Here is a 12,767-nt window from a genome sequence, read left to right as displayed (position 1 = left end):
AGTCTATTTTAAATCTTACTTTCAGTACAGCGGTTGTCCGTGTTCTTTCTTTCATAACCATACCGGCAAGTACACACGCCCCCGCTCACACGAGCTGTGTGTAATGTTGACGCTGCACTGCTCATTTTGATTACACACGTCACCCAGAGCTGTTGGGACTGTAGAATGGTGTGGGGGGTGGGGGGGGGGGGGGTTGTAGAAAAACAAAACCAGCATGTTAAACACAAAAAGATAAAATTTAATGCATGTCATGTGAAGACTGTCTACCCCCCCCCCCCCCATCCCGGTGAACAAAATATAATTTATATTAAAAATAATATACTTTTACCAATGTCGCCCCAACCGCAGAGAGAAAGTCTGAAAGAAACACAGAGAGGTTCACAGAGGCGTAGCGACCCTACACGGCGCCGGGGACAAACTTTCGATTTGCACCCCTCTCCCTCGAACTTTTCATTTGCACCCCCCCCCCCCCCCACTCAAACTTTCGATTTGCACCCCTCTCGAACTTTTAATTTACAGCCCCCCTCTCAAACTTTCAATTTGGCGCCCCCTAAGGTCAGCGCCCGGGGACATATGTCCCCCCCCCCTGCCCCCCCCCCCTCCCTACGCCTCTGGAGGTTCATGTCTGGGAGCAATCAGTCGCCAATCTGTACCAATACTAGGAGCCCCAAGATTTAAATCTGGGAGCAATGCAATAGCTGGTCCATCTGTACCAATACTAGGAGCCCCAAGATTTAAATCTGGGAGCAATGCAATAGCTGGTCCATCTGTACCAATACTAGGAGCCCCAAGATTTAAATCTGGGAGCAATGCAATAGCTGGTCCATCTGTACCAATACTAGGAGCCCCAAGATTTAAATCTGGGAGCAATGCAATAGCTGGTCCATCTGTACCAATACTAGGAGCCCCAAGATTTAAATCTGGGAGCAATAGCTGGTTCATCTGTACCAATACAAGGAGCCCCAAGATTTAAATCTGGGGAGCAATGCAATAGCTGGTCCATCTGTACCAATACTAGGAGCCCCAAGCAGTGGCGTAGCTACTGTAAAGCTAGCGTAAGCAAGACATAGGGCCCAAGGCAAATAGGGGCCCTTTTTCGAAAGTTTGAGGGGGGGTGCAAATCGAAAGCCTGAGAAGGGGGGAGGGGTGCAAATCGAAAGTCTGAGGGGGGGGGAGGTGCAAATCGAAAGTCTGAGGAGGGGGGTGCAAATCGAAAGTTTGTCCCCGGTCGCCGGGAAGGGTCGCTACGCCTATGAGGGGCCCACTAACACTTTTTGCATAGGGGCCCAAAAATCCTGGCTACGCCACTGGTCCCAAGGTCATGTATAGAGCGAGCCCATCTGTAGCAAGACTAGGGGCCCAAGGTCATGTATAGAGCAAGCCCATCTGTACCGGGACTAGGGGGCCCCAAAGTTTAAATCTGGGAGCAATCACAAACCCATCTGTAGCAAGACTAGGGGCCCAAGGTTTAAATCTGGGAGCAATCACAAACCCACCTGTACCGAGAGATCGCGTCAAGTGGTATGGACGCATTCACGTTCCTACGCGAGATAACTCTAGCCAATTGTCAAGTGCTTTTATTATTCGCCCTTTGATACTTGCTCGTAGCAGAGATGATCTGTATTCATTTCATGTTATCTTAGGTTCTATGAACTAACTATAGAGTGACTTTGTTGTGGATTAACTCTAGACAAGAGGAAGTTTGTTTTTAAATAAAATACGTAATTAATATATTAGGTAATTTGTCTTTAAGTAAAATATTTAATTAATATTTTACACTAATTATTTATTTAAAATTACGTAGTTTGTCTTTATGTAAAATATTTAATTAATCTTTTGACACTTTTTATTAATTTAAAATCAAGCGGTTTGTCTTAAAAATAAAATTTAAATCAATGTTTTGACACTATTTATTAATTTAAACTTAAGTAGTTTGTCTCTAAATAAAATATTTAATTAATATTTTGACACAATTTATAGTATTTACTATACTTTTTCTTTTTTTAAGTAAAAATTCCTAGATTGGTAAATAAGTGACAACGACGAGCATGGCAGAGTTGCTCTAATACGGATCCCAGACTCGAGAGGGTCCCAGAGTCTCTCAAGGTGTGATGGGTACTCAGCTAGAATTAGTGAACACACAGCTAAGCGTAATTCAGTGGCGTCGCTAGGTCGGTTGTCACCCGGTGGAGGCATCTTATGGTGTCACCCGCCCCCCCCCCCCCTTTTTTTCTCTGTAAATTTTTCAGTTAGCGTCACCCCCCCCCCCCCCCCCAAGGTAATAGCTTTAAAAAGTTCACATCTAATACTAATGATGGTAATCTATAGTCTGTTGTTTATACAGCTGAGTGTAACATTGTTTTATCTATAGTTTGTATGTTTACGTCATGGTGTCTCACTCCCCCCACTCCCCCCCCCCCCCCCACCCCTCGTCGGGATGGTCATTATGTACCTGGAATACTTTTTAACTCTAATTAACCATTCAATGAACTGGCAAAAAAAAATTATTGTATACATTTTGCATTTTTTTTTTGTCTGGGTGTCACCCCCCCCTACATGGCGTCACTCAGTGCGGTCCGCACCCTCCACCCCCGCCTCGCGAGGCCTGTGGCCGTGGTTACGGAAAAATGAACTTGACGTCCTTGTTTTGAATTTGTTTGAAAAAAATGTTTTCTACACGGTCGACCCGGGGTTTTTGTCAGATATTTTTCCTGAGGGAGGGGGAAGCCATTGAATCTGGCTCAGACCCTGGTCAGGGTTTCTTTCAGTCATTTTTCCCCAAGGGGAGGGAGGGATCCATTAAATCTGGCTCAGACACTGGTCAGGGTTTCTTTCAGTCATTTTTCCCAAGGGGAGGGAGGGATCCATTAAATCTGGCTCAGACACTGGTTAAAGCATACATTTTCTATTTAACTTATGTTTTCTGTTACGTCAAAGGGTGCGCAATGGACTTGCTCTAAAGGGTATGAGGGGGAAGGGGGGAGGTCAGTGCCACTCGCCTGCCCGGAGAAATGCCTGAAAGAAACTCTGGGTCCATGTTATAGGGTTTAGAAGTTTCAGTGACTAAATAAAGGACTACGGGTAAAATCCCAACACATTTAAATTATTATAACAAACAATCAGTGTTTCTTCCAGACTTTTTTCTCCGGGGGGGGGGGGAAGCGTCGGACAGCGGTTAAAACGATGTTTTCTATATAAATTTCATTTCGTTCGGGGGGGGGGGGGGGGTGTGGAGCCTCCCCCTCCCCCCCCCCCCCCCCCCCCCCGAAGAGATGCCTGAAAGAAACTCTGGCAACAAGAAAGAAAAGTGGCGCGCGCTGGCGGCTGCAACTTCCGTCTGACTTACGTTTATGGCACGCGCTGCTGTTGTTATCCAGGAAGTAGCCTGATGCGCACTGACACCATGACGTCATGCTGGTGGTATTGCAGATCGTGTTGTTAGCCATTCTGGAGCAGTGGGTGTCGTCTGCGCAGTAGTCACCGATCTTCTGGGGGACTGGTGGAAGAGGTGGAGCAACCGTCACGGTGGGTGGTGGATTGCGTTAGAGTGGATAGTGGATTGTGTCAGGATGGATAGTGGATTGTGTTAGAGTGGATAGTGGATTGTGTTAGAGTGGATAGTGGATTGTGTTAGATTGGATAGTGGATTGTGTCATGGTAGATAAGATTGTGTTATGGATGGACAAATGCTTTACGGCGATTAGACTTGTGACAGCAATCTGTTTTAAGTCAACCACAAACCGAACCATCCCACACATAACCAACACACAAGACACACACAATCTTCACACAACACATACAATCTTCACACAACACACACCATCTTCACACACAACACACATACAATCTCCACACGAAGTTCAATAATGTCTTACATTCAGCCCCTCGTATTTGTTGTGGCTCATATTTTGGTGATGAACCAAACAAAACATCAACACAACCCGTGTCATGGCCGGGGAAAGTACTCACGTTTTACACACGCCTTGGCGTCTCTGGAGACGAAGGTGCCGTTAGGACACACGCAGGTCAAGGTCGCGGGACTGCACGTGCTGTGGCCAATGCTGGACGGGAATCTCGTGCTACACTGCTCGTCATATTCGCACTCCGACCCGAGGCGTTCGGGGGCTGCAAGTGTCAAAACATAGTGGTGGAGGGGAGGGTCAAGGTAATAGAGGTGGAGGGTCAAGGTAATAGAGGTGGAGGGTCAAGGTAATACAGGTGGTGGGTCAAGGGAGGTGGTGGGTCAAGGTAATAGAGGTGGAGGGTCAAGGTAATACAGGTGGTGGGTCAAGGTAATAGAGGTGGTGGGTCAAGGTAATACAGGTGGTGGGTCAAGGTAATAGAGGTGGAGGGTCAAGGTAATAGAGGTGGAGGGTCAAGGTGATAGAGGTGGTGGGTCAAGGTAATAGAGGTGGTGGGTCAAGGTGATAGAGGTGGTGGGTCAAGGTAATAGAGGTCTAGGGTCAAGGTAATACAGGTGTAGGGGAGTCAAGGTAATACAAGTGTAGGGGAGGAAAGGGTAACTGTAGTACAACAGGAGGATATATATATATATATATATATATATATATATATATATATATATATATATATATATATATATGTATATATATATATAATATATGTATATATATATATGTATATATATATATATATATATAATATATATATATATATATATATATATATATATATATATATATATATAAACGATCGAGTTTACATTAATTACATGTGACTTAATAAACCTGCAATGTCTTTATTTACCTGTGCTCGTGGGGTGTGTTGCTCCTCTAGTCTTAAGTTGTACAGGTGGATGTGTATCGTGTTGTATCTGTTGGTGTGTGGTCGTATTGTTGTTTGTTGTATTTGTGATTGTGTGTTTGTTCTGTACCTGTGTGTTGTGGTGTACCTGTGTTTTGTTCTGTACCTGTGTGTTGTGGTGTTGCACCTGTGTGTTGTGGTGTACCAGTGTGTTGTTCTGCACCTGTGTGTTGTGGTGTTGTACCTGTGTGTTGTGGTGTTGTACCTGTGTGTTGTGGTGTAACTGCGGTCGTGTGTTGTGGTGTTCGTGCCGTTTTGACGACTATTTTAGGACGGACAAGACCGTGATATCCTAATGCCAGTCCAGCATGGCTGGCACGCTCTGAAGATGTGCCGGATGTCAGTGGATCAGGTGACGTCATTTCCCATGACGTCAGAGCCGCGCCGGAAGTTGGTGCGGCAAGACATTGTAAAATGACGAAAACCGTCAGGAACAACCAAATGAGCATGTTTCTCTACGTCGTAGTTTGTTAATTGGTTATTCCTTTGAGGTCCAACGTCAGTGATCATGGACGAGTCTAGAATATCCTCAATAAAATTCTCTCCTAAAACATCATCCTTTACTCTTATAGGGACACCGCAGTCGTTTTAGACAATCTAGAACGTTTAATTCCGTTATTTCATTCCATTTTAAATTATCACTGATATTTACATAAATAAAGTTAAATGTTTGCAATTTTCTCTATTTGTGCTGCTGTTTAGTTCAGCTATAAATCAGCGATAAATCAGCTATAAATCAGCAAAGGTTTACTTGGATATGTTTTTTATACGAGTCTATGGGAAGAATTTCGAAAAGTATCCCAAGTAAGTTTTTTAAAATAAAGTCACTCCAGATTACACATTTAATTTGAAGACAATAGTTCCATAACACAAACAAACTACATAGAGGTAATTTCCATATACAATCAATTAAAAACAGATATTTTCTATACACAGGCTTAATTGACTAAAAGGTAGAATCTAAAACAAAATGAGCGGGAAACGGAAAATTCGAAAAGTTAAAAATGCAAGAAACAGTACCAGACCCACAATTGGTTATTTCGAGGGATGTCCAAAAGTTGGTATCGCTCATGAATAAAGCGAGTCATCCTCAAACTTAAACCCCCTCCCACAGCAACAAGAATAATAAGAATCATTCCCAAAAGTACCCGCCCCCAAACCCCGCCCACAACAAAGCGAGTAATTCCCCAAATTAAGTAGCCCCCCCCTCACTAATCACCCCCCCCCCTCACAACAATGTGAATAATCCTCAAAAGTAACACCCATAAACACACGTCTCAACGCATCTCTTAAGCCTAACCACCTTCCAACCCTGAACCCTAACAACCACCAGATGGAGACGCCCCTGTCTGAACAACAACCCTTGTTTACACCCAGCAGTGGCAGGGACGCCCCTGGCTAAACAACAGCCGCTGTTTACATCTGGCAAGGGTATCCCGGAGTCCCCCGAGACCATTTCATGGACGTGCAATGTTTGATAAACTCTAGGCTGGGTTTATTATTGCACCTGGGGAGGTTGAAGGGGTCAGGGGTCAGGTGCTAATACACCTGACACGCTGCACCCAAACAACTGCAGGTTTGAACCTGGTGACACCAGGAGAGAGAGCATGTCATTGTGACTCTACTTTGTAGCATGTCATTGTGACTAGTTTGTAGCATGTCATTGTGACTACTTTGTAGCATGGCATTGTGACTCTACTATCTAGTATGTCATTGTGTCTGCATTCTGATTATAACATGTCATGGTAATCTCTAAATGTAGCATGCCATCGTGACTACACTGTTAGAGTAGCATGTCATTGTAACTACATCCTCAGGGTAGCATGTCAGTGTGACTACTTTGTAGCATGTCACAGTAACTACCTTCACAGTGTAGCATGTCATTGTGACTACTTTGTAACATGTCATTGTGACTACATTCTTAGTGTAGTATATCATTGTACTCTCTAAATGTAGCATGTCATTGTAACTACTTCATCGTCGTAGCATGCCCTTGTGACTACATTAGATCTGTATACATTTCATGCCCAATTTTAATTGTAGTACGTGGTTGTACGCAGCTACATTTTAAACTGTTTTATTTTATTTAAGAAACTACATTTGTTTGTAGTGTAACCACCACGCTGGGGGAGATTCAATGAACAGAAGCTAGAACCACTGATAAATGATAAAAAAAACAACAAGATAGAACACTGACATGATAAAAAAACAACAAGATAGAACGACTGACAGATGATAAAAAAAAACAAGATAGAACCACTGACAGATGATTTTAAAAAACTGACAGAGGATCCACAGATCAGAAGCTAGAATGACTAGAAGATGACTCACTATGGAACTGAAGATTTTGACCCACTCTCCAAAAATAGAACGTCTGTGAAATGTTTCATACATTTTTGTAGCCATCTTTCCAAACTACTCTTTTAAAGAAGGAGATTACATGTAAGTCTGATTCTTACAATTTGCAGTACAAGAAATTTTTGTGCCAGTGGTATGAGTAGTGGCTGTTAAGAGTGGGGGGAGGGGGGAGGTTGCTAATACCTCTAACATAGATCCCCAAAAATGATATCTCTCTCGCGTTAAGTTACAGTTATTAGCTTCTCTAGAAATCACCATTGCTAAAAAAAAATTTGAATGTCGGGATTTTTATGGGGGCCGATTTAGTGCGTGTGTGTGTGTGGGGGGGGGGGGGGAGGGGTTATACAATATATGATATAAATGAGCGCTAATATAAGATATCAACTAGCACTGTCTCACCCCACTATCAGTTACTATTGTGTTGTCTTAAGCCAGGGGTCTCCAAACTACTCCCCGCGGGCCGGATGCGGCCCTCTCATCCGGCCCGCGGAGATCTTATTGTCCACGGAAAAAACGTTTGTTGGTGATAGCTGAGGAACTTCACCCAGAAAAATCAAAGACATGCCTGGAAGAAACTGGCCCCCGAACTGAAATTTGATAGTCAATGCGGCCCTCGGACTGAAAAGTTTGTCTTAAGCATTTATTTACCGACCCCGATTGTTTAAAGTTAAATTAACGTGTTTTCCTGACCCTATTGAAATTAATTTAATACAGATGTTACGTCACACTTCTTAACATTCTCCCCCCCCCCCTCCCCCCGCACCTCGGGTGCCCTTGAGTGTCGCATCATCCCACAAATCTAAAATATAAACGCCGTTCCCTTCCCACCTCACAATATAAAGCCTATATAATGATAATAGTTTAAATGTCTATTTGAACTTCCTACTAACCTAACCATAATCCTAATCAAGTTAACTTACATTAGAATTAAATTTCTAGATCTTTATTTTAAAAGTATTTTAAACGATTCATAATGCAGTTCATTTACTTGGTCAAGTTTGATTTACCATATTTTGAACACTTTTCGATTTTCTTAAACAAGAATTCGGTTTTGAAAGGGTTGTTTGTATTCCGTCTAATTATTGTTATATTTTAAAGCTTGGATCTGCCAATGGCCTGTTTACATCCCTTCTGTTTATCTGATTTGATAAACACAGCCCAGACATCTGTGTACGTACCAAGTGAAGCAGGGGAGAGAATAGAGTTACAGGATAGAAAGGTGGATAACTCTACATTTGTTTAGGTTAGGGAAAAGAAGGATCCATTTGGGGCTTCGGGATGCTAAACGATAATTAGCGTAATGTTTTGTACTAATTGACTAGTTAATTAATTTTAACACAGCTATTGTGGTAAAACGATGCGAGGGCACCATTTTTAAACTGTTTTGTCATTTTGTCTAGTTTAATAATAGGTAAACAGAGCTTCTTTGATTGCTAGAATTTAAGTTTATCTTGTTGTTAAATTTTAAGTCCGTAGTTAAGGCTACCTGGATTTTAATGGTGATTGAAGTAATTCAATCAACTGTTATTTCAACATGATTTTAAATTTAATTTCAGCTTCTAGTGCTAGAAAAACAATTTTTAGTCTGTTGCTAAATTCTAGGGCTACAGAAGTCTGCTTTTTAGTCTGTTGCTAAATTCTAGGGCTACAAAAGTCTGCTTTTTAGTCTGTTGCTAAATTCTAGAGCTACAAAAGTCTGCTTTTTAGTCTGTTGCTAAATTCAACGGCTACAGAAGTCTGCTTTTTAGTCTTTTGCTAAATTCTAGGGCTACATAAGTCTGTTTTTCAGTCTGTTGCTAAATTCTAGGGTTACAAAAGTCTGCTTTTTAGTCTGTTGCTAAATTCTACGGCCACAGAAGTCTGTTTTTTAGTCTGTTGCTAAATTCTAGGGCTACAAAAGTCTGCTTTTTAGTCTGTTGCTAAATTCTAGGGCTACAAAAGTCTGCTTTTTAGTCTGTTGCTAAATTCTAGGGCTACACAAGTCTGCTTTTTAGTCTGTTGCTAAATTCTAGGGCTACATAAGTCTGCTTTTTAGTCTGCCAAAATCTAGGGCTCAACAATCTCCTTTTAAGCCTTCTTCAATTGTCTAGAATTACAAATCTGCTTTTTATTCTGCTTCTACCATATGGTGTTTCACTAGCTATCACGATAAGCTCTCTGTACAGACAATAAAAATTCAAAGATCCTAAAGCTTATATTAATATAACATGAAAGAAATGTATGACATTATATAAACAATTAAGCGATTAGAGTTGATTTTCCTAGATAAGGGGAAACCCCGCCTTTTGTTTCGTGTAAATATGCAACCTTAGAAATAATAATGAATAAGATGAAAGGCTTTTTTAACTCAACTTTTGAGAGATTAAAGGGTATTGCTTTAAGCGTAGAACAGCAGGAATAAAGGGCTATAATCAAGGAACGGGGAGATAACTCCATGTTGATGTCAATAAAAGCCGTTTTAAAGGGAGATAAGAGAAGGCTTATCTTTGTAAAAAATCTAAACGGACTCACACGTACATGACCATGGTAAATACTTGATTTAGAAACACGTATCTTTATGGAGTTTAAATGTTATGTTTGATGTGTGTTGGAATCGCTCAACTATGTTTTTAAACTGCAGGGCAGATGAATCAAGTTCTGTTATTACGGTTGATATTTTCGGTTGCGTTACCTTTATTGAAGTGTGTGCCCTCCATTGCTACATCCAGATTGGCCGACCACACGCGTAGTCACATACGGTTTTAATTAAAATATTCATTACCTACGTTTGCAGGTGTAGAATTAATGGTAAACCGACACAGCCATCTTAACCTATTCATGTGCAAAACAAAACAGCGACTAACAAATGTGCAGCATATTTATTTAATGCAAATCCATTTTTTTAATTAAATAAAAAACAATTAATGTGTATTTAATAAACTAATTAGCTAAATTGTTTAATGTGCATCCAATTAAAGAAAATTAAATAAAAATATTTTACTGGTTATTTACTAAACCATTTAGCTTAACTCTAATGCACATCAAATTTAAAAAGTATGAATAAATAAAAACCTATTACTCTTTATTCATCAAACCAATTATTTTAAGGTTCTGAGATTCAAAGTTGCTAGGCCTATAGGTTTACTAATTTTCACCAAAAGATATTACTTAAGTTGGCGCAAGATTCATTACTGATTCACATCAAGAAGATATATACAACCACAACTACAACGCAATGATTTTTGTCGCTTGCGATATAAGTAATCGATTACAATACACTCTTTTGGTCTGTTCCAATGACGACCATGAGAGATCAAAATACTTAAGTCTATGACAACAGGAAACGAAAGGTGTTGGTATCGAATCTACGTAAACAGGCTGAGTACCCAAATAAAACTGGTATACAAGAATCGTGTCCAGATAAGCCCCGTCACTAATGTAAGTAGTACAAGGGTGAAAAGTTAAGTCCCGCCATTTTTTTGCCAGCTCCAAATTAATGCAGAAGAAGAACCTTGACCTACTTAGGCTCCTCTAAGGTTAGAGTTAGGGCCATGGTAAGTGTTAGGTTAGGGTTAAAAATCAAACGTACAAATTTCATATCCTTTTTTTTAATACACATTTTTTTCGTAGTGGGGGTGGGGGGGGGGGGGGTAACGTTTTGGCGGGGCTCATCTGGAGAAGTTCCGCATAAAATCCGACAGAAATCGTGCACCCAAAAATGGCGCGGGGGTGTGGGTACCCAGAGCAGACTAACAGTAGCAGGCAACTACGGGATAGGGGAGGGGGGCAGAGCAAACTAGCAGTTGCAGTCAAGGGGGGGGTACCTTGAGCAGACTAGCAGACAACAGTGGTACAGGTGGGGGGGGGGGTGGTGGTACCCACAGCAGACTAGCAGTACCAGACGACAGTGGTACAGCTGTTACCGAGATAAATTATGAACATTTTTTGTTTGTTGTCGACGTTTTTGTCAAGTCTGCTGCCAGCTAACAGCACTCCAGAACGGGGTAGCAGAACACATAGAATGCAGAATGTATACACAAATAGCTTGCATGTGATGGCGTATCTACAACAAGCTTCGCCTAAAAGTGGGCCTACCCCCTCCACTTCTGCCCCTGCCATTGTATATCTTTTATGAGCTAAACCAGGGGTCTCCAAACTTTTCAGTCCGAGGGCCGCATTAACTATCAAATTTCAGTTCTTGGGCCATTTTCTTCCATTCATGTCTTTAATTTTTCTGGGCCAAGTTTCTCAGCCATTTCCAACAAACGGTTTTTTTTTTCGTGGACAAAAAGATCTCCGCGGGCCGTAGTTTGGAGACCCCTTAGCTAAACAATCCTGCCAGAACTGACTAATGGGCCTCGTTTCTCAAACGGGAAATATCGTTTTGCTTCTTCTTCTTCTTCGTTCTTAATTGTAATGTTGGACGTGATTCCCTCCAACACAATTAAGTATAAGGTGTTAACTGGTTATGCCCCGTTTAGGCCGTTGACTTCTGTTATAGCCTGCTTTTCTTTTTGGATTTACTTCCATAGCCTTTGTTCAACCATGAACAAACTACAAGGCAACAGTTGTTTGATTTTGGAGTTGTCTCTTCTAGAAGAGTGGCTGTCCCCAGCTGTATAGCCCAGGGGTCGGCAACCTGCGGCTCGCGAGGAAAAAATTTTGAAAATTGTAACTTTTGGCTCTTCCGCTTCAAAAGGTTGCCGACCCCTGGTATAGCCTCATCTGTCCGAGGGTTCAAACTCGAGACTTTTTGGTTTAGCAACCGTTTAATAAATAACAGCCAACAAAAAGATCTTAAAAAGATTTCCACAACAATCACAAATGCGCATTTTAAAAAAAATCTTCTAAAAGCAGTATCAGCAATTGTCAGACAAGCAAGTTATAGACTCCGATTATTCAAAGCTGGACTGGTTTTACGGTAGATTAGATGTGAGTCTTCACCTCTCGGTAACTGGTTGAACCCATCCCACTCATCTCACCCAAATATTGACGGCTACATCTCGCTGTGTACCTCGCACTCCGAATAGCGGAACTGACGTTTTGACACGGGGGAGAGAATGGTTAGACAGGTGTGCGGGGTAGATCATACACTTCCCAGTCACACCTGAACAAAGAACGACACCCCGTTGAGGCATGGGTATACATATCACGTGATCTTGTTTGAAGCCGTTATGACTCAAATTCTCAACAGAGAGGCGCAGTAGCGTCGCTAGGTCGGGTATCACCCGGTGCGGGTCTTCATGGTGCCAACCCCCCCCCCCCCCCCCCACAAGAAACAAAGTATATATAAGGGTATGTGTGTGTGTGTGTGCATGTGTGTGTCGGCCAACATAGGCTTATAATTTAAATATATGCCGCATAATTAATCATTAATGCAATTGGCAAAAAGCATTTTTCTTGTGCAATTTTTTGCAATTTTTTGCCTTGGTGTCAACCCCCCCCCCCTAAATGGTGTCACCCGGTGCGGTCCACACACCCCGCCCCGCCCTCGCTACGCCTCTGGAGAGGCGTTACTAGGAGTAAGGGTAGGGTTCCCCCCCTCCAAATACTATTTTAATATTAGTTCCAAAAAAAAACTCCCACATATAACTTCATGTATTAAA

General features: G+C 41.9%; 1 protein-coding gene across 4 annotated transcripts in view; it reads right to left on the bottom strand.

Moving 5' to 3' along the window:
• Positions 1-12,767, bottom strand: part of LOC131949602 (multiple epidermal growth factor-like domains protein 6) — a 61,173-nt gene that overhangs the window by 9,679 nt on the left and 38,727 nt on the right. For 3 of the 4 annotated variants that reach the window (XM_059311444.1, XM_059311446.1, XM_059311445.1), the window contains 3 exons: positions 3,970-4,125; positions 3,347-3,496; positions 20-158 (listed from right to left, as the gene is read on the bottom strand). In XM_059311444.1, the coding sequence (XP_059167427.1) occupies positions 52-158; positions 3,347-3,496; positions 3,970-4,125 (413 nt within the window). In that variant the 3' untranslated portion in view covers positions 20-51. Of the gene's footprint in view, positions 1-19; positions 159-3,346; positions 3,497-3,969; positions 4,126-12,767 lie in introns of those variants that run through there. The other variant, XM_059311447.1, reaches the window with a different exon arrangement.

Source organism: Physella acuta, unplaced genomic scaffold (genome assembly GCF_028476545.2).
Source record: "Physella acuta isolate Inbredline_101_S28 unplaced genomic scaffold, ASM2847654v3 ptg000704l, whole genome shotgun sequence".
Lineage (NCBI taxonomy): Eukaryota > Metazoa > Mollusca > Gastropoda > Physidae > Physella > Physella acuta.
This window is presented reverse-complemented; position numbering and strand designations above follow the sequence as displayed.